The following is a 22,530-nucleotide window of genomic DNA, read 5'->3' as shown; positions in this document are numbered from 1 at the left end:
GCAATGTAATGAAATACATCAGATGATCAAATTATGCCTCTCAGCTGAACTGCTGTGCCCTACTGGTGCACGCATCTAAGCTTTGAGGTAAAGAATCTTTGTCGTAACTTCTAAATCTTACACATCAGAATTAAATCTAATGGAAAAGACAAAACCAGTACAAATAATCTTTTAATTTTTTCTCAGAGTTTTTCCATCTTTGTGTGAAACACTCAGCATCTGGATGCTATTAGAAGACTGTATATAACACTAAATGGATTTTGATATGGATAAACCAGCAAGTTCCCAGGCTCCTCGCTCACTTAGCGGACTATGTGATTTTCAGAAATTATTTACAAGCAAATGTTTCTGGGGGATGAAATAAAACTTCAGTTCTGAAGTTAGGTACTTTTGGCAGTTTTACAACAAAATACACCAAAAATCAGAGAGAAGATTTACTCTCTTAAACGCTCAATATTTCAATATTATTTCTTTATTGAAAAAAATAATCATATTAAGAGCTTGGAGGAAGGGATGGTTTGTGCTCTCCCCCCATCCCCCTTTTTTTTTTTCCTTTTTTTTGACCATGAGGAAAGGCAGAACACCAATATCCTCTAAAATTCAGCAAAAGGCAAAGCTCAGATGAATTTTTTTCTTTCTGCCACATCACTACTAGGGATGCTGGTTGGTTCTGCAAAATAAATCAAGGCTCACAAATATCTGTATAATCCTTTTAAATGACAGTCTTAAGATCCCTTGTGTGAATTCAGTTTCTGCATCGTTTGTATAAGCATTTACTTTGTGAAACTATACATCAATCCAGAAGATTTTATGTACGAAAGAAGAGAATACTATTCTTACCCCAGATGCTACTTAAAAAAAAATAACTTTCTGACTCAGTCTTTTTAAGAGCAGAATCACAACAAAAGTCTATTCACACTCTCTTCCATCTTTGGTTTTCTTCCTTCTAATTCTGTATAGATTTGGAATTATTCCTCCCCCATTGGCTGTCCTATTTTATCTAGGCCTTGCACGTTATTTTGCTTATTCTATTCATTCTACCAGCAACTTAGAGGAAATGGATAGCTTGTTTTTACTAATTTGCAGGTTTTATTCACCAAATGAAATAATCTTTTATTAGCAACACCTCAAGAGATATCTATCTTTTTAATTTGGGTGTTGCCTTAAAGCATATCCTGTATTTTCCTCTATGAGACATATTGAAAAAGTAGCAAAAAAAGGTTATTTATCAAAATACAATGTACTGGGTTCAGATCTGGATTTTCAACTGCCTTGCAGAACATAGCAAGGAATGATACTTAACAGATTTCCTTTCAGCTGGCTTTTCTACAGAAAAAAAAAAGTTTATATGCACTCTTATTGCTCTTAATTGTGCACGTGATAAATAAAGAGAACACTTTTCAAAATCCGAGCAATGATGAACTGGCCAATTAACTTAATTCATGCAAGTAATAACTCTAAGGATAATAAACTCCAAGAGTAATGAAGAAATAACCATAAATATTCACCTGACAAGCACCACATTCAGCAAGCCAAAATTATGAACTCGATACATACCATAAAATATACTGTGAAATATATAAATTAAGCCACAGTGTATATATTCTTGCTGACCCGTATATTCCTTCTTTTTATCAGGTTTTCATATTTAATTGCTAACAATAGTGTTACATCAAATCCTTAAGCAGTGAAACGAAGTTTGGAAGTGCAGAGATAACACAAAACGAATACACTTGGACAACAATTACATAAATACACTCTTTTCCAAATTGCCTGCAATATGAACGTTTCACCTCAAATGGGCAAAATTTACTGTTCAGAAATTTAACAGAAATAAGAATTCACAATACATGCATTCTAATAGGATATATTTAAAAACAAATGAACTATATTATACCTGTTGTCATGGTATCGGTGGGGATGATGCTGCAAAACATCTTGCAGGAAACGCTCCATCAAGCTACTGGTACCCATACGATTCCTGCAGTAAGTAGTAAAATGTCTGTGCTGGGAGCTGAAAATATGCTGATGGAAAGATAAAACATATTGCTAGTTCAATATTACTGTTGATGCACTGACATGTTCAGAAAAGTTACTTCCCATGTTCAGAAAAGTTACGTCCCAGGTTAAACATTTCTCCTTACAATGAAAATGTTTAAGTAGAAAGGAAAATCTTCAGTTTTTTCTACTATTAAAAAAAAATCTCATTGCATCAAGGCCCTAAGAATGCTTAAGGAGTCATAAATAATATACTAAAATGTGTTGAAACCCCTTCTGAAATGGAACTTAAATCAGCAGATCTGAAAGACACTCACAAATCTCTTGTGTCTGGTCTACTCTAAACATATCTATAAACAATGACTAAAAATATTTTTGAACTTCGTATGAGCAAACATCCCATAATTCACTCAAACTGTGTAGACTTTTCACAGCTTAGAAGATTAAATAGGCTTCCACTCTCTAGTTAGAAAAGTCTAAAAGACAAGAGAACAACAGAGTTAAAAACAGAGAAGTAGTTGATCAAATGTCTTCAGCTTTTATGTCTAACATATTAGCCCTAATACTTGACACAGCCTATACAAATCTTAAAATTAAAGCCACTGAAATAAACCTAATGAGTGTAATGCACAGCAGGGTGACACTTCAGAAAAGCAAACTGCAGTAAGCCTGCCTGCCTTTCCACCAGCTTCTTTTTAACAGGTAAAAAGGGATTCCTCTTCTCTGTGCACGTTCGGTACAACTCACAAATCGGTAATTTTCCATTCAGTGTTGGTTGTTCAGCGTAGAGAATGACATTTTGTAAGCTGATAAAGCCTATTTGTACTTCTTGCTATCTGCTGCTGTGTTATGCCATAGGCTTCTTACCTGTTCCAGATTACTGTAGTGTACGTGGCAGCAGTTGCAGTATCCTTGTCTATTTTGCATGGTGGATACTCCAGGACGAGGATTTTCTTGCCCTCTTGTATGCAAACTGAGGAAAGCAGGTAATATTACCAAAACATTTCAGTACAAAAACCAATATTGGTTTGTTAATTCAAGTCCTTAACATAGAAATTCTGAATATCTATCTTACTACAGAGCTGCAACAAACTTGCAAGATAAACATTTATTTTTCAGAATTATAATGCCAAGTAGGAATATGTATTTTAAGCTATTCCCAAACAAATTTAACTAAAGAAAACTTTCTTAAATGCAGAACAAAGGATAACAGGTTGAAGGCATAGCTAGCACACATTCTAAATTGAGTTGACTGTAGTCTGAAGAGAACTGTCTCTCCAGAAAAAGTCAATGTGCCCCTTACCCCTAGTTTTAAGAAGTGTGGATACAAGACAAAAGACCTCCATGATATGTTTGATCTCTATCACATCATTGTCATCCATTAACAAGATGACAGGTAAGACTTAAAAAACGGGTAATTCCTGTTTTACTTTGTACAAGCAGTAAACTGGATGCCAGTTAGATTATCACCTAACTCACCTGCTATTGCTGTCCTGTTGTAGCGAACCTTCAACACCATGTCTTTCTATTCCTATAGTAAAAAACACAGAAAAGCAAAGAGGAAGAAATCAGTTAACTCCCTTTAGTTGTATTTGTCAAAACTATTATTTTAAAGGAAGTTAAAAAGTTTAGAAATTAAAAAAAAAAAAAAACATTTAGAAAGACCCTTTCATCTTCAAGGATGCTCTGTGAGGTTCATAAAATAAACTTTGTGCTTTCATGGCTGAGGTGAGTGGGTATTTTTCTGATTTGTCTGGGATCAAGATTAGGCAATATGTACTGATAGACTCATACATCCATGATCACTGAGACAAAATGCACAATGTCTTAAACAGCTTATTAAAAGACAAGAAAATTATGTCTGCATGGAAACCTGTGGATAATTCAGAACTCACTTTTTCCATCTAAGGTCCATATTGAAATTTAGAAAATTGAATTATACAACTGAATTTAAGGTTAACTAATGTGTCTACTATTATTATGTTAATAAAAAACTGCAACAAAGAATATGTACTTTAATCTCCTCACCTTGTGCTGAAGAAGCAGAAGCTTCATCAGATCGTTTCATTCTGTCAAACATCTGTAAATCAAAAATGAAACTGAGAATAAAAAGCAGAAAACCCACACCCATGCTCAAGTTCATCCTTCAGTCCAAGCTCCAAGCTGTTCAGATGCACTATATTATTTCAACTACAGACCTTAATTTAAACTACACTGTAAAAAACAATTTCTGCTTTACTAGGTTACCCAAACACTATATTTAAGTATTCATGCTAGCTTTGACAGGAGAATGGGACAATTTATGATCTAATTAATTAAATCAAATACTATATTTATGAATACAGCTTAGACTGTATTAGGTTATTAAGCAGTAACCTTATTAAATTCATTTAATTGCTTAATTTCTTGTCTTTACATTAAAGATGGAAGAGGTATGCTAATAAAAACCATACAAGATCTAGACCAAACAAAATAATCATCAAGGCTGGAAAAGTAATCCTTACTGTTCAGAATACCTGCAAACCAACATTAAACCCCACAATTTTTAATTAAAACCTGAATGCAGCAACATACTTCAGGGTTCCCAAACACAAAAAGCTTCCAACATTCACTCAGTCCTTTTACGTTATGGAATAAAATAAAATAAATTTTAAAAAGTCAACCTTCTTGTACAAACCTTAGTGTCATCAACCTTCTTCTTCCACCAAAGATGATTCTGGGCTAGCAGCCAGTAAATGCCAAACGGGAGGCCATTTGCAGTGCAGGACACTTATCTCTTCTCATCCCATCTGTCAACAATTAAGTTAAAGAGATTTTTAAAATAGAGCTAATAATGTATGTTTTCCATGCCCTTGGGCATGTAAATTTTTCTGTACCACTCTACAAACAGTAAAATTAATGAACCTCTTTCTGAAGCCTGCAGTACATCTTTCTTTTTTTTTTTATTATAGAAGTAGTTCTGACAGCATTTCCTCCCTAAACGTTAACCGTTTCTTCTGAAATAACTTTGTTCCTTCTTTTCTCCTCATAGTCCCGACATATTAAATTTTGTTGATGCTATTGTTCATGAAATTAAGTATGTTTCTACGGTAACAGAAAATAAATTCATCAATATTAACCAAATTGAAATGAACATATTCTGAGCATCACTCATGAACCTACTCAGAAAAACGTTTTCTTTTGTTTAGCTTATGTAAATCCATTAGATATTGCAGCAAAACACTAACTTTAACTCTTACAGTATCCTGAATATTCAAAGCATTTTACTAATTAATCATTACATACTCAGTGAAGTATCATAATTTCCATATTACAGAGAGGGAAAGGCCACAACAATTTCCACAATCCCTGTTAGTAGCATCACAGTCAAAGTACCACATCCTGTCTTAAAACTCAGGACTTAGTAATTCCTAGACCTGCTCTTGGCTTACCATTTATGTGATTGTGAAATGACAAACCTAGAGCTTCAAATCAGTGACTTTTACTTTTTACGACTATGTTTTTGTTGTCATTAATTGTTTGGCTCTTTCCTCACTACACACTGTACATTATAAAATAGTAGGGCTGCTAGAACAGTTATGGTTAAAAAGGAATACCTTACAATGTCAATTCTAAGAGACCCCCCCATACTATTCCTGTAGTATAGTGTACTAATTCATGTATTAAAAAAATAATAATTGTTCTTGGGAATGTTGCTCTGACTATATTATTCCCACCACTAAGTTTACATATAAGGAACATTTACACCACCACCATTAGGATCCTTAATTAAGAGCAACAAGAAGCCTGTGTTCTTGCATGTGGTCAGGAAATTGTCTCTTCCAAATCAGAGTTCAGAGCAGGAGTCAAATCCAACTGTATGTACAACTGTTATTGTGCTTTTGATCTTTGAGATCAATTTGTATTTCTTTTTCTGGTTTGGTTTGTTTTTAATAAAAGGTGATTACTCCAGCGCAGGGTGGACATACATTAAATATCCACAAGAAGATGGAGCGCTTTAGCATTGCCATTTTATACCTGAAAGTAATGAATTGACAACAGCATCAGGGGTTTCAGTAAAGCTGATGCATATCACTGTCAGACAGCAAGAACACGTAGTGCCCACAGCTCCAGGAACAACATGGAAATCATGAGATGGGACAACACTTGGAAGCAAACAATATCCAAGAGTCCAGGAGAATATAGAAAAAAATCCCCTGTGGCCATGAAAATCTGACCCACGAGAAACTGCTTACTGATAATCAATCTGATCCTGCAAGTGGGCAAAACAAGCTCATCTGTCAACCAAGAAAGGCTTTCTTGATATATCAACAGGTCTAAATCACCCTGTTCAGAGCCCTATACATGGCTGGGACCCAGAAGGATGTGAAGAAAAAGCCCACAAAACTACCTTTCATGAATAATGCATTATGGAAAATAACTTGTTCCTTATGTTTGTAAATAAGTCAACTTACTGAAAATCTAAGGTCTTACTATACATGTATTTGTAAAATATAGCTGCAACTATGTAATGCAGTAAGAGTGCAGTGGCCATAGAGGAGGCTATTCCATTCACTCCAACTGATGAGAAACAGGAAAGCGCTCGCTCGTTCCAGAGTCAGCAGAGGGCACCGCAAACATTTATCCGCTGCCCCAAAACTGGATTACGACACCTCAACATAAAAATACCTAGTTTAATCTCAGAAAATGACAGAAAGCGGCAACTACAGTATGCTGGAGGATAACTACTGCAGTGGTTCATTACTTTCTTATTTCAAGGAATAATTTACATGGTTTTGGTGCTCTACTGAGAGATTACTCATCTGCAAGCACAACTGTAAGCAACAACCTCTAAGTCTCACATTTAAACTGAGTTACAAGTGCATTAACTTCAAACTGTGCAGGACTATTAAAATAGCTGAGTTACTCCAGTCTGCATCTCCTTGGCAACTTTCTGCAGTTCGAGGAGATTTGATGGACCAGATTTTCTCACTGTAGAGGGGGGCACGCTCAGTAAAACTTGTAAAAGCCTATGCTACCACTAAGTAACAGAGAGGTGAACATCTGAGGAAAGTCTGTCAGAGATATTTCACAGCTGACAGGAGACAAAATACAATTCTCCTTATCTCAGTGTTTTATGAGAACCCTGATGAGCAAAACAAGCTGAAAATCTGAAGTGAAACAACAAAGATCCTATATGGCATCTAAGGTCAATCTCAAATCATTGTCTAGTAACGTAAAGGAAGCATTCTATGTAGATGCCTTATTTATACTAATAAAATCTGGCAAGCCTGACTGCAAACTTCACCTTATCAAAATAGAAACTACATCTATAAATGCACAAAGGATTTTTCGTATTTGCAGGCTTTGCTAAGATTAATACAACAGTAAATATCTTAAACTGATGGATTAAAAAAATAAATTAGATTTGCATAAGCTTTTGTTTAAACATTTTAACACTGGGGAAAAAATGTGAACTGCGAATGTAAGAACAACTAGCTCCACACAGAAACTTTTGATTTCATAGATCTCTAGCCAGATTACTTTCTCTCTCTTATATCTGGACTCCAGTGTAGCTTTTTGGGTTTATTGAATGACTCGTGTACAGCAGCCAGAGCACAAAAACCTTCAAACAAGCGTGTTGAACAAGAAATCCATACCGAAGCCAACAAAAGGCACGAAACGTACACAAAGAAAAACCAGTAGTGCATTTTGATAGCGTACACAAGCAACGAAGGCCTCAGAGCAACTCTAGTGCCACCCTCGTCCTGCAACAAGTTACAAAGGAGCAGAGAGGCCGACCAGCATTGCTCCTCCCCAGCACCTCCGTTACTCGAGGTCGCTGAGGGAACCCGGGGGAAGCGCCCCGCCAGCCGCAGCTCCCCGCCGGACGGCAGCAGCACGCCCCGAGAGGCGGCCGCTCCCTGCGGAGCCGCCTCAGGCTCCGCGCCCCGTCCCCACCCGGTCCCAGCGGGCAGCGCCGGGGCCGGCAGCGAGCCGAAGGCAGCTGGGCCCCGCCGCCTTCGGAGCGCTCCGCCCGCCCCTCGCGGGGGGCTGAGGAGACGCTGCCGCCGCCACCACGCCCGTTAACGCCCGCCCGGGCTGGCCCCAACGGCCCCTCCCCTGCCCGCCCGCCGCCCGGCTCGCTCCCCGGCACCGCCTCACCTCCGTCCCTTCCCCGCAAGCTCTTCCGTGCCGCGCCGGGGTCAGGGGCCGCCATCCCCCGCTTCCTGCTCCGGGGCGGCGCGGGGCGGCGGGCGGTGCCTTCCCCTCAGCGCCTTCCCCTCCGCGCCTCGCTCCGCCCGCTCGGGCTCCCGCTGGCCCCCGGCCTGGCCCCGTGGCGCCGCCCGCCTGCCCGTCGGCCCCGGCAGGCTTCTGGCCGGGGAGTCGCGATCGGACCGTGACACGACCCCGAAAAGCCTTGGTGCCTCCAAAACCTGCTCCAGCAAGCTGGAGCTTCTCGGCTTTTCGCGAGCTCGAGTCGTGGTTTTCCAGTTCTGGGAGGTAGTGGCCTTGACAGGCTTTATTTTGCCAAACGTACTGGTTGTTCTGTCCTTCAAAGCACGTTGTTTCACATGCTGGAGGGGTGACCGTAGGGTTTATACCTTTATCATTCTTTATCATTACAAATCAGCTTGCATTCTGTGATGAGCCTTCTGTAGCTGGCTCTTACCACAGAGCAAAAGTCTTGGTTTGACTTTTTGATTGACCTAATGCCACATCTGCTCTCTTTCCATACAAATTAAAACCTTTTTTTTTTTTCTTTTTTTTTTTCTTTTTTTTTTTTTTTTTTTTTTTTTTTTTCCCCTCAGGAATGGGATTACAAATGCGACCATAGCTCACATTATCTTTTGTTTTCAGTTGTATGTATTGAGTGTTTATCTAATCTCCTGTGGGAAAGCAGCTATTGCACATTTTTCTCGTATTATGCTGAAGAAGCAGGATTTTTTTAAGCAATCTGGGCAGATGCAAAGATTATCACCACTTACGTGTGAAGACAGGTGCAGATGCAGGCTTGGATTGTGCAATGTGGGGGGGGGGGGGGAAGAAGTTGACTTCAGCATAATAAGGAATATTTAAACAGAGGTTGCTGTAAAAAAGGGCTGCTGTTGTGCAATTATGAAACCATAGCTGAGAAGTGTCCACCCACGCTGAACGAGTAATTGAACACAAAAAGTCACAAATGGAAGAACAGCGGGAGAAGGCTTTTCTTTAGGAGGGAAACTACCTTAACTGCTGTTGAATTATTTTGATATGTGAACAGATATAGAGATATTTTCATTGCCAACAAAGAAGCCAGTGCAGAATTTAAGTTGCCTGGTGATATTTTGTTGCCTGGTTTAATACAGAACTTGTCAAAGCTCAAACTGATTAAAAAGGTGGGGGATACAACACTGAGGTACGTTTAGCATAGTGTTTATGCCTCTTAAGGCTGACAGGATCCATTAATCATTATTTACTCATTCTAGCTGTGTTTATTTTGTTGGACATAACTGAATAAGATGATGGATTATCTGAGGCATCTTGAAAGACATAAGACAGTGATACAAGCATATGTGGGGGGAATCAGTCACTTTGGTAACATGGAAATAATTATTGATTTCAGTGATGGACAAGTGAAAGCCTACTTTTAGATAGAATCCTGTGGGTAGGAGTGGAGATTTGTAAAAAGCAGTCATAAAATCTTGCAGATTCAGTATTTCTGTGGAGAAGATTTGAGTATATGAGAGCTCAGGCACATGCCCAAATTACTTCTTGTCTGCAGAGTTGCCTTGTTTTAAGGTGTGTGCTCCCGCTGTGGCAAAGACACTTTGAAACATGTTATCTCAGGCTAAAATAGTTTACCTTTGTGATGGGTTTGCAGCAAGCTTTGTGAGTTAATGTGGATCACTAACCAGCCCTTCATAACTTGTTGAAACAAAGTAAGCTCAGTTACTTGTCGGAGGTTTCAGTGTAGCTCAAGTTCTGACAAAGAGAAGGTTGTAGAGGCCATCCCACAGTGCCGTGTGTATCTTCCCCTTGGAATGTTCCTGTATATTTTTTGCAAGGTTAGACTGGAATATTACATTTTTTTGGACTGTCGATCAAAGATACCCGACATCACAAGCCTAAACTCTGCCATTTCTTGCCTTCCAACTCTTTTTGTATTTATCGACTTGAGGTTGCAATTTGATTCGAGCTCAGGTAAGGTATTGAGAAAGATGCCTCTATTCTCCTCTTAACTATAGGAACAGCTAACCTCCCCCTCACACATGTGCATGAACGTTAAAGCAGGGCTGAGAAACTTCATTTTGCCTTTTAAAAATTACTCTCTTTTGATCCAAGCATCCCACTTTTTTCCCTTTCCTGGTATCATCTATCAAGTTTCCATAAACTGTCCCATACAGTTTTCAATGCTTTGCTTTTTACTTTTGCTTTGATTTGATAAGCTTTTCTGCTCCTGTTAGCCAAATGCATGTCAAGGTTATACCTCTGAAAAAAACATTAAGAAAAAGTAACTTCTGACAATCAATAGATAAACAATAGATATTTTCCTAAAAATCTGAGTCTCAGCTTTCTTCCAGCAGTATGCTTCAGCTAATAAAGTGAGAATATAGCAAATGAAAATCAAGGTTGATAAATCTATCAGGAAGGAAACTTGCCTAGATTTTATTTTGTTGTATATCTGCTTTCCATTCTGATTTTAAAAGCCTAATTTATTATTGAATTGTTTTTTTGGTAAAATTGTTCAGAAGATCTGAGCAAAAGGTTGAATGACTCAACAGCATTTGAGGGCTGGGCTTTGAGGAATGCAGAGAGTATTTCTGCCAGATGTCCACAATTGTGGATTGCTAGACCCAGCCCGGATTGTAAAAAGTATGGCAAATTTCAAGACAGTCCAAGAACATGTATATAGATTGTAGGGCACTTCAACTCTGAGTAGGCTTGGGAAAAGAGAATCTTTTCAACTGTGTAGCAGAATGAGTGCTCCATAATACATGGCATGATATTACAACCTTTAATTACTAAGAAGTGCAAAATTCTCTTAAAGTAATTTTGGTATCTTTGAAGAATCTGCTGCTGGCTACAGTTCAATATCAGATACCAGACTTAACGGAGGAATGATCTGATGTTCTGTGGTATTTTATCTCTTTTGTAACCACTTCAGTTATGTAATAAAGAATAATTCTCTTTAAGTGTAAAAAGCAAAGGTTCCGTAAATTTTAAACCAGCAACTTTATCAGAGTTAATAATAAGAACTTCCCAAATATCTGGCGTATTAGATTAACTCCTCATTTCTTGCACTGAAATTGCTCTGAATAACTTATTTTTGTAGGTATGTACTTTAGAGAATAAAGAGATCTGGATTATAATAATGCTGAGCAACATGCTGTGGTATTTGTGCTCATACCAGAGCCTATTATTGTTGCTGTTTAAGCTGCTGTTGCTGCTTGTTTGCTGGCAAGTCATCCAGAAGGAACAGCTGATGAGACAACTCAAAATGTGTCACTAAACAGTGAGGCTATAGAATTTATTAGAATTCAGCATTTCCAGAAACTTTCTGCATAATGGTCTGCTAATGTTCTTAATTATTTTTTTAATTTATTTTTCAAAATCATACCCTAGCACTGCTTATTTGTTTTAAATATCTCCAATAGCTTAGCTTAACGTGTTCTTAGTCCACTCTGTCCTAAAACAGAAATTCAGAACAGAATTTCTGCAAAAAAAAAATTAAAGCAGCAGTTGGGAGGTTTGTATGCATTTCTCTGGCATTGCATGGAATTCTTTCTTTACTGGACCCAAACTAACCACTCTACCAAGGATAACACGGGGAAAATGTTGTCTAGGTGTCCAGGCAGCCCCCTTGTGGAGCCAAATAAAATTCACTGGAGTTAAAGTAAAGGGGAAACTCTCACCTCCGGATCCTTTTCCCGAAAGAATGTTTGCTTTCAGAAAACAAATCTTTCATCGTAAAATGCTAAATAGTTTAGTATTGCATCCACAGTTATTTCTGCTTTCTGCTAATAACTGTTCAGCCAGTTCATCCCTCTGAAATAACTGTGCCTTTGTTTTTAGAAATGTGACACAAAGAACAGGACTAGGTCAGGAAGTAGGTTGGGGGCCACCAGTGGTGACTGATCATGAATTGCAGGATATTCTTTCACCTTCAGCTTGTGCATGGAAGTATTTTTAGCTTCAGAAATAATAGTCCCTTAACATTAAGGGACTACTTTAATGGTCCCTAAATGATAATTTCTTAATTCTGCTTTCCTTTTGTTTTATACTTATTTTCAAAAATAACACAATATAAAATTGCCTGATTGATATAGTCAGATCAACCCTTGAGAACTGACAGCATTTTCAAGTATGGTTGTTCATTACCAAGTTACTCTGAAATACACAGTAATTTTGGAAATGTACATGCTGGCAAATGTCGTGGAATGTAGGAATGTGACTTCATTCCCCCATGCTGAAGGGAGCTATACAACCTGATGGCCTTCAGCTATGAAGGAAACAGAAAGAACAATAGGTTCTAGTATTAACCATAGCCAGATAAGGGGAGTGAAACACACTTAGAACAGAGTTATCTGCATGGCAAAATGTTTTGATTGGCATGTTTGAAACCATCCTCTTTTCCAATATAGATAGACTGAATGCAGGTTTTATAGGAGGAGCTAATGTGAGTGTCTTGAGATATTTTAAATAAGAATGGTAGATGACTAACAGTAGATTAATTCTAGCTCACCTTACTTTTTATCACAGTAGGAACTCCAAGGCATTTTCACAAAAGTAAATATGAGTTCCCATTATACAGGCAGGGAATAATGTATTTTGATAGAGGTAATTTTCTCAAAGCTTCTTGGAGGCTCTTTTTCAAGAATGTTCAATTTTCAGACTCCCAGAAGTTGACTACTTGCCTTGCCTCCTTTGAATATTCTGAATTAAATGTTTATATCCATCAGTTTTAATGGATCTGTTCCAGTTTTAAATAGATGTGGATGAATGTAAGATGACCCTGAGTGTAAAATACCTCTGCAGCTTCTTTGTCCGTAGTGTAATTTATAGGAGTCAAGGAATTGCAAATAGTATATCCTATTATGTTGAGTCAGTGGATGTTCTGCAGCCAATTTAAGATGGGGTCAAAATACATTCCCAAGATAGTTAAATGAGTGTTCTTTTCCCCCACATTGGCTGCTCTAAAAAATACATATTTTTTTCTGTTCCCACAATAAACCACATAAAGTACTTTCTTACATCTGAGAGCAAGCAGACTCTCAGCCTTGCTTTACCTCAGGAATAATTTGAAGAAAGATTTCTTTATCCTATTCAGGAAAAAAAAAAAAAAAAAAAAAAAAAAGCAGGAAGTTAAATGAGGTAGAATAGAGAAGTTCTGTTTTCCTCTGAGGACAAAACTTACTTTTAGTCTAGTGATGCAGTGATGCTGATAAGCAAAAACAGCAGCCTTTGAAAGAAAAAGGTTTCTTTCTCTCTTATAGTTGGAAAATATAGAAATGGAAATTTTTGAACATGGAGAAAGAAAAAGACCTTTTGAACAAAAAGCTTTTTTTTATATGGTTTGTGTTTCTTCAGCATTTTGCATGCTATTACTGAAACTGTAGTAGTTCTTTGGATCAGAGTTTAGTATCTCTGTTTTCTGGTCCATCAATGAAAACAGAAGTTTCTTCCACATTGGTGGATGGTCTATGCTTGTAATACTGAAGTAATTGGGGTTCAGTTTCTGGTTTGGACCCAAACTATGCCTTTTGCCTATTTTCCCATCCTGTGGGATGTTGGATGCACAGCAAGGAAATGTTCTTTCAGCAAAGTGTTCAGCCAGTAGCGTCTGAGCCATATTGTACCAAACTCTGCTTTCTCATGGCAAGGCAGTACTGGGTTCTTTTGTTCTTGAATGACAGAGAGCAGACCTGTAGGCTTCTAAACGTTTTAAAAATTGTTCCTCTCTTCCTCAAATGATTTCAGTAGTATCTTCAGAAAACTGGAATATATTTTTCATCTTTGCAGAAGATCTGTGATATGCCCCCAGTTATAGCTGAAATTGATAACCTTAAAAAGACAAATAGCTACTTAAATAGTCTTTATAGAAAATGTGGCAATTCTAGTCTCTATATTCCTGTAAATTCTACTTTCAAGTTCATGCTAAGTGCTGAATTTGGTGTTCATAGTCTTCTTAAAAAATAATAATTGTGAATTAATAAGGAGTTAAAATTAACCTTTGTGCATCTTGATGGAGCTTAAGGAGTAGAACTAGAACGGACAAATAAATGCTGGGTTTTTAGCTGCCTCATTGGTTGAATTGATTTCCCATGCTTCCTTCCCTGAGCCCACTGTTAATTTATTAGAGATGATGCTAATTTTGCTTTCACCGAAGGCAGTGGAAGAGTTAATATGGAGAACCGAGCCCTTAACTACCAAAGTGTTTTTCAGAGCTTCTAATAATTTGCTTTACCTGTATCTCAAGCAGCATGCTTATTGGGATTTATCAGCTCCCTTCTCATTAGAGAGGCTGAGGGCTGAGGGCTGGGTAGGCTGTAGAAGCAAAACTATGCTCTCTCCCTGGGGAGTGATCAGAGGAGAGGGCAAATGCAGAGCAGTAAGCAGAGCTCACATTGCTTCTCCGTCTTACATTCATTGCTATGGATAAATAACTTAAATACCCTTGGAGTCAAGGTCACCTGGCACCTTTCACAAAAGGCGTTTACATCCACTAAGCACAAAAACAATCTGACAAATGTAGCTGACTATAAAAAGCAACTTTAAAAATACAAATGAGTATGTGCTTAAACCACTGACCACAGCTTCTGAGAGCATCCATAGTTGATTGAGCTTGATTTGGACTTGATTTGCACTGGCTTTGCACTAGTGTTCAGGAACCATCCTCCATTTATATGCAAGGAGCTACTGTCCAGTTTAAAGCCTTTACTTTAAATCCTAAGAAATGACAATGGTTAGGCCGTATTGTAGAGGGTAACCAGCAGGCTCCATAAATCTATATGTAGATGTGTCTTTTTGTTAAGATTTTGAGTAGTAATGCTGCAAAGCAGCAACCTTATTTGATCACCCACGTGTGCTATATAGGCACCCAGCCTGTTAGTGTATATTTTTCAGGGAGGTGTATTTAATTTTGTGCTGAACCTCAGCTTTGCTGTATGTTTTTTGCAGGTGATTAGAACTCATCTCCTGTTTTGCTGTTTGCAGTTTGTTAGTGTTTCAGAGCAGTTCTGTCACTGCTAGCACAGTAGCTAGGAGCAACAATCTAACTGCAGACTAGTGAGGGAATGGTACTTGTTATCATCTCCTCCCTGTGAACCTGCTTGTTTTCTACATTGTTATTCATCACAACAAGCTTCAACAACTTAGTTGTGAATTGGTAAGGGATGATTGCGGAACATGAAATTTAATTTCTTTCTAGGTGAGAGTCATGTCTGTTGTGTGCATCACCAGGATATAATCCCAGTAATAATACTATACCCCTTCAATCCCAAATTGAATTTTGGATTTGGGTTTTTAATCAAAAGACCTGTTACAAAAAAAGATGGTTAACAGAACCTTCAGAACTTATATTTTAAATGGAAAATAAGACTTACATTCTTTGGAATAATAAGTATAGGCAACTATAGTGGTGACTCAGATCTCAAGTAGCTAAAATTCTGGTGTGGCTCAGGTTCATCTCTGTGCTTTGGGTTTTTTCTAACCTAGCCTGGTTTGATTTTGGGCAGTTTTTGAAATGTGTGCCTCAATCCATAAAGGATATAAATCCAGGGTGCCTTAGATGCAGACAGTAAACTCTAGCTTCCTTTCTAAGCATTTGTTTCCTAAGATCTCTGAGTAACTCTGTAGTTCCTGTTAATTTATGTAAGGCAAAAAGTGCAAGTCGATTCATTCCTACAGTAGTACTGAAGATTGTGAAATACATAGTGAAACAACTGTAGTTCACTTTGCCTTTTGTTTTGTTTCTGTAATCTCTGTAGTTCTCTCTGAAATTATTCCAAACAGCATTCCTTTGTATGGAAGGAGACAGGGCTAAAATGGAAAAATATTGTTGTCAAGTTGGCTATTTATAGTCATTGAATAACAGTATCTTTAGTGCTCAACGACATATCAAAATGTTCATGTTGATGCACTTTGAAAATTCCATTAATTTCAAGTATTATCTAAGTGGCAGATATAATCTCTTATTTTATTGTCATATGAATACAAAATCTGGATAGCTGTGGTCTAAAAGTTATGTAGAAAACCATTCCTATTTATTTGTAGAAAGGCAGGAAAAAGTTCAAGTATAACAGCAAGCTGTGAGAAACAGGCTATTTCTAATAGTATTTTTTTCAAGGTATCTTAATCATCAAAATATACGTTTTTCATTCACTTATTTGTAAATTACTATCCAATATTATTGATTTCATAGAATGAAACACTGTTCTTTTTGTTTGCAGGAGTTGCATGGAGTGCTGCTTCTACAGATCCTTCTCAAACTTGTATGTATATACATTTTATATATATACACCCACATACAGTAATTCATTTCTATGCTTGTGTGTTTTTACCAGGCCAAAGTAACAGCTAAATGAGGAATTTTGCCTTTTGCACAATTGTTGAATTTCTTTCACACATTATGCATGAAAATCTTCAGGTTTCTAACATCTGCATAGAAAAAGGATACAGACCTTCCTAAATGAGCCAAACCTCCCTTCACCAGGTAGTTTGGTTTAAATGTGTCATTGGAGAATGTTGTCATAGTTGCTGACTATGGTACATAGTGCACAGTTAAGCCACAAGTAAACATTACAGCTTTACCAAAAGGATAGGCATGAATAGTCATTAGTTTCACAGGAAGGGAGGAAATTACTCTTTTCCTGATCCTGATTGTCAGGCAGTTAAATTCTGTCTTTCCAAAGTGGATTTTAATCGATGAGGTGTTAATTCAAAAAGTAATGACAAATGAACAGGAAAGAATTAAAATAAACAACTGTAAATAGCTGAATCCTCGAAAGGTAAGTGTGAAAGACTAAATATAATTTGTTAGATTTAATTTAAAAATTCGTGGTTGATATGACTTAATTGAATTAATGCAAATTGGGTTTAGTCTGGAGTATTCTTCAGTGCTGAGATTATCTGCTCATACTAATACGCAGCTCGATAAAACCCAGTGGTCCTACAGTGGGAAATAATTATCAGAACTATTGGACAGTTGCTTGTAATCCTGGTAAATTAAAGCTGGTTTTGTTAGTTATTTGTAATCTGTGCTTTAGTTTAATACTGGTAAAGTATTTTTTTCTGAAGGCCATGTATTCCCTGCTTTTGATTTGTTTTATAGGGTTTAACAGTAAAGAATCAGAACTATTTTTAAAACTCATTTGCTTTTCAATAAACCTAGTTTATTCACTGCTGGGCAACCCAAAATCTGTTATTTGTATGAAAATATTCTTCCTTACTCTTTTTTTCACCAGGTATAAATTACTGTCTCTCTGCTCTGCAAGTCCTACGTGCATTTTATGTTCATGAATGCATGTCCCACTTCAGAACAACACTGGCATATTGCCACACTTACCCAAATGTATAGAGTTAAAACTCCTAAACCTCATTAACATACCCTGTTGAAAAACACAAATGACATGGCAAAATAAAATAGAATCAAGTAGAAAAATGAGAAGACATAAAAGCAAATAAGTTGCATTTTTTTTAAGTTAACTTTATTCCAAGCTTATAACATTCAAAAATATCTGAAAAGATCACACTAGTAAAAAGATCCATGGTTAATGAGTTGCATGCAAGTATATATTAAACAATATAATTTGGGATTCGTCATTCCAGTTTTACTATGTCTGAGCATAGAAGGAAATAAAATTAAAGTTTTAGGGCCCAACCTTACATTTTTCAGGGACTTAAAATTCCCAGTGTGACTGATCAAAACTGTAGAAGGATAAAGTGATATATTTAGCTCTGAACAGAAAACAAGCAGAACAAAATCCTTTCAGATTAAGTGAAATTTTGTCTGTAATTTTTTTTATTTTTTTTTTTTCCTACTACATACATTGCATATGCTGATTATACTGTAGAACCTTGAAATCAGAAATGGTAGAACACACTGGCAGAAAAATCTCTTTGAAATGTAGTGACCTGCTGTTTGGGGTGGGGTGGATGGGATACAAACTCTTTTACAAAGAAAACTTGTCTCCACAAAATTTTTTCTGGATCCTTAGCAGCTCTGATTTTATTTTTGCCACAGTGTTAGGAAGGGTGAAGGAAATTGCTATCTTCCCTTGCTTCAGAAGAGTGAAGGAGTTGACCTATCATCCCAGTACCTTTATAGAGCAGTTCCAATGTGCTTTACTTTATGGAGAAGAAAACAGCCCCTTAAGAGACAATTCCTCACCACCCAAAAACTGCTAGAATCCGTTGCACTCTCTAGAGTGCTCCCTGCACTGAGAAGGTGAAGAGTAATTGGCATGTATGTAATTCTACTTTGCTTGCTGAGGTTTTTTTTTTAGTGCAGATCATATGTGGGCATTTCTACCCAGTAATTTTCGCTTTTGTTTTACTGAAAGGGCTGAGCGAGCCCTTGAATTAACTGCCTTACATTAACTGCATTTGACAAAGTACCTAGAGACAGACTCATGTGCCATTACAAGCAAGATTCTCTGCACATCTGCAGTTAAATAGTGCCTACGTTTACCCTATCCAATATTTACCACAGAGAGAGAGAGAACTGCTATTAGTTTTTATCAGCAAAGTTTCACCTATGTGTTACGTAGAAAAAAAGAGGAAATCTTTAAACAGAAAGAAATAGACAAGTTAGGTGCCAAATCACGAGGTCCTCAAGTCATTTTGTGTTCTTTCTTCAAGCAATCCTGTAGTCTGTCTCCTATGTTACATATTCACAGACATCATGTCCCCCTGTTGTCATTTCGTCCTGGTCCAGGGACACTTGTGTCCCACTATAGCATAATCTCCATCCTCCTTTCATTCATACTTTTTCCCTTCACGTACAAGCTATCGGCATTTTAAGTTATATTGGCGGGACAGGAAGAGCTGACATGGAGGAATGACAAAGCAGGGTAGTTTTGCTGGAAGGAGTGAATGGTATGATGAGCGTAGTACCACCAGAGTCAGGTGAAGCTATGGTATGTACATACTAGTTGAATAATATTCCCATTTTACTGACAGAGAAACTAAGGTTCATGGGGATCATGAGGCCTGACCACAAACACTCAGGAGGCTCTTGACAGAACTGGGATTCAAGCCAAGTCTCCTAAAATGCAGTTCAAATGTCTGACCACAGAGTTGCACTGACTGATGGGCAAGGGGACTACGACTGGTGGTTTGAGAAGCTCACTTCTCTCTTACGTACAAAAGAACATGAAGCTACTAATCATAAATAAATAAATGAACATATCTCACCATGCAGTTACAAAGCAATGCTTTTGGTGTAGCTTTTTAAACATCTTTCTGCTCATTCAACATTATTTTCTATAAACCAGAGTTGTCAGAAACAGAGAAATACTGTTCAGCTTCTTCTCTGCATAACAGAAAGCAGCCTGCAACTGTAAGGTCCATTTCCATTCATCAGCCACCACATCTGTTGCTTGCTTGGACACTGGCCAAAATGATTCATTCACGTCTAACATTTATTTTGGTGAAATAGTGGGATTATACAGAAGAGCAATATTTCAAAACTGGGTTTAGGAAACCAAGGGAAGTTGGAAACAACTTCCTCACAGCTGAAAACAAACACGTCATTATATCATTCTGCAGCTTTATTAGAAGGAAGGCAGTAGCCAAGTGAAGCAGCTGGAATCACACTGAAGTCACTCTGAACTCTACAGATCACTTCATTCTTCCTTCTGCTACAGAACACACATCTCTGAATTACAGTGTGCTTTCTTCTGAAGAATAAAGGTAGGTCGATCTTTCTGTTAATGTTTTAAATCTTTCTCTCACTTTGTTCCGAATAATGTGTGACAAAACAACACTTGCAGGCAAATTCTGTAAGGTAGTGTAGCATATACTGGCTAAAATAATTTCGTAAAATGAAGAATATGATTCTTACTTGTTTCAAAGATTATTTTGAACAAACCCTGCAGCAAGAAATGATAGGAAAGTATGTGTTAATTTAATTTTTAATAACTTTTGAATGTGTTTAAACAAAATTCAAGAAGCCTTTTATCCTGCGAGAGAATGCCGGTTGACCTTGGCTGAAATATCTTCCCCTCACTGTGTTGGTTTTAATTTGTTTGCTCTGCTTAGTAGTAGTACGTCACCTACAGCTATCACAAATTGCAGTATTATTAAAAATAAGTACATTGGTTCTGATCTGAACAGCTTCTAGAACAGAAACTGGAAATCATTTCAATTTCAAGAAAAAAAAATAATTAACAATCAACAAATCTTTAATTATGAACAGTCTAATAAAATCATTCTGAATAATTAGTCATGTAGAATTAAAAAAAGGTTCATATGATTGAGATGTAAGGTGTGTGTGTTTCCCTTAACCATCAGAAAATAAGTAGAAGGTTGTGGATCTAGCTGTCACTGAGTCCACAGAATGGTGATTTCTAGGAAGCAAAGAAAGGAAGTAGTACTAGGTGGTACTAGGCGGTACTAGGAAGTTTTGAAACTTCATTTATTACAGTGTAATGAGATAGGGCTGGATTCTACCTCGTATTCAGATTTAGTGATAACCATGTCATTGTCCCCTGTAGCCTTTATAAATGCAATCTTGCAAAACGAAGCAATATCCCAGAATTATGTTTGTAGATTTACAGAAGATGTATACATTCTCTAAGAATTAAAACTTGTTCCAGCTGAATAAAATTGTATTATTGAATAATTTTACATTTAAATTTAAAAGTCTGTGATCTGTTCTTATATACTATTTTTTAATGAATAACTTTGCTATTCCAAACGGTAAGGAGCTAGTTTTGCAGAAGATTACAATCTGATGATTGCTTTTGTTATCAACTTGTTTATTCGTTTTGTCTCAGGAATGTGCCAACAGTTCAGCTGTCTCTCACTGTGGTGGCTGGCTGTCAGGCTAATTTTCACTCATTATTTCTGATAATGGCTTGATTTGTGTTCTTTCAGCCTGAAACTAGTAGTTTCATAACAGTGCAGGGCTCTGTTGTTGATGGCTTTGCAAAAGAGAACTGAGTGGGAGGAACAGTTCTCATGGCATGGTACCAGAAGAAACTGCTGAGGCTGGGGTGAGCAGCGAACAAGAGACATTTGCTTTTAGAAGGGAAGATACTATCATGCACAGAACAACTCTCCAGGTCTCACTCCTACTTCTACTATATGATTGAAGTTCCTGAGACAAAAAGAAAAATTGTGTCCTCACAGCATATGCTCTTTTGTATCTTTAGTAGTTTCCAGAGGTTGTGGGCTTGGAGGCAGTACCAAAAAGCTTTGTATGAGCCCATGGCTACTCTCTTCCAGAGAGACCATTTTTGCTGTCTTGTTGCAGGTCTTTTTCACCTGGCCCACCATTTTACTGCATTATAATTCTTTAGAGGAAATGAGCAGGCCTGCTTCAGATATGATACTTTTTCATTAGCAGGCTTAAAGGCAAGCTAACAAAATGCATCACTACAAGTCAGGTTTCATTTCAAGGGTATCTGCAAGGGCCAGCACTCCAGAAGCCTCTAGTCCTTGACAGAAACCTTAGTTCCCAAATAGTATGCAGCCTTCTACCTCTGCTTACCAGCCCAGGTTCAGTGTCCTGTCTGTTTTATCCATCTCTTTCCTACTCCTTCCCCAGATGTGATCACTCAATACATCAGCATGACTACTAGGTCTTTCCTCAAAGTTATTTGTCAAAACCATTATTCTTCCCTCAGCTCCCAGTATTTAGCACTGTTGTTCTTTTTCTGGCACTCTTTACAAAAATCTAGGTCATTTTAGAGATGACTTAAACACACACAGAGAAAATTAGTCATTCCTTCTCTTCTGTGGGATTCTTTTCTGGTTGTTTCTTTGGTCAAAGTAGCATTTCATCAGTTATCAGTGCAAGAGAAGAAAAGACTAGTATATTAATTTTTATATTTGTCTAACTCTAAAGCTATTGACAGTTGTTGTAGATGCAGTTTTAACATACTCACTGCCATAGACCATATAGTACCTAGCTTTACTTGTACAAGAATGGAAGCCAAACCAATTAGGTTTCCCACCAGAGTTTCATCATCTGATAATTTCTTTTGGCTTCCTTTATTTATTTATTTATTTATTTTTTTGGGGGGGTGTTTTTTTTTCCAGGTTTTTTTTGGCAGGTTAGCCAGTCAAAGGTGCATAGAAAACTTCTGGACACCACTTAAAGAGAAAGGAGGCATCACTGGGGGTTTCTTGAAGGTCTATACACGGGGGAGAAAAACATGCACAATCTAATGGGAAGTGAATTCATATTTTTAATTTCACATTTGGAATTCATGATTAGATCACAAAAATCACAGAATGGTTATCTGGGAGACGGGGCAATGTATTCCATTAACCTCATTTGTCTTCCCCCATATTTTTCTCCTTCTTTCTTCCCTTCTTTCTTCCCTTCTTTCTTCCCTTCTTTCT

At 37.5% G+C, this 22,530-nt stretch overlaps 2 protein-coding genes and 1 long non-coding RNA gene across 8 annotated transcripts in view; 2 read left to right on the top strand and 1 right to left on the bottom strand.

The window, feature by feature from the left end:
* Positions 1-8,283, bottom strand: part of ZDBF2 (zinc finger DBF-type containing 2) — a 36,112-nt gene extending 27,829 nt beyond the window's left edge. For all 6 annotated transcript variants that reach the window (XR_004752344.1, XR_004752342.1, XR_004752343.1 and 3 more), the window contains exons 1-6: positions 8,143-8,283; positions 4,676-4,787; positions 4,027-4,078; positions 3,478-3,529; positions 2,866-2,971; positions 1,898-2,025 (exon numbers count right to left, since the gene is read on the bottom strand). Coding sequence is in view for 3 of the 6 variants with exons in the window: in XM_035331663.1 (XP_035187554.1) it covers positions 1,898-2,025; positions 2,866-2,971; positions 3,478-3,529; positions 4,027-4,078 (338 nt within the window). In the remaining 3 variants the exon portion in view is untranslated. The remainder of the gene's footprint in view (positions 1-1,897; positions 2,026-2,865; positions 2,972-3,477; positions 3,530-4,026; positions 4,079-4,675; positions 4,788-8,142) is intronic.
* Positions 8,284-14,993: 6,710 nt separating this feature from the next.
* Positions 14,994-22,530, top strand: part of LOC118169990 — an 18,580-nt gene continuing 11,043 nt past the window's right edge. Inside the window, exon 1 of the long non-coding RNA XR_004752416.1 lies at positions 14,994-15,003. This is a non-coding gene — a long non-coding RNA (uncharacterized LOC118169990). The remainder of the gene's footprint in view (positions 15,004-22,530) is intronic.
* Positions 16,870-22,530, top strand: part of GPR1 (G protein-coupled receptor 1) — a 16,704-nt gene continuing 11,043 nt past the window's right edge. Inside the window, exons 1-3 of the mRNA XM_035331858.1 lie at positions 16,870-16,967; positions 19,729-19,872; positions 20,484-20,486. The gene's annotated coding sequence lies outside the window, so the exon portion shown is untranslated. The remainder of the gene's footprint in view (positions 16,968-19,728; positions 19,873-20,483; positions 20,487-22,530) is intronic.

Source organism: Oxyura jamaicensis, chromosome 7 (genome assembly GCF_011077185.1).
Source record: "Oxyura jamaicensis isolate SHBP4307 breed ruddy duck chromosome 7, BPBGC_Ojam_1.0, whole genome shotgun sequence".
Lineage (NCBI taxonomy): Eukaryota > Metazoa > Chordata > Aves > Anseriformes > Anatidae > Oxyura > Oxyura jamaicensis.
This window is presented reverse-complemented; position numbering and strand designations above follow the sequence as displayed.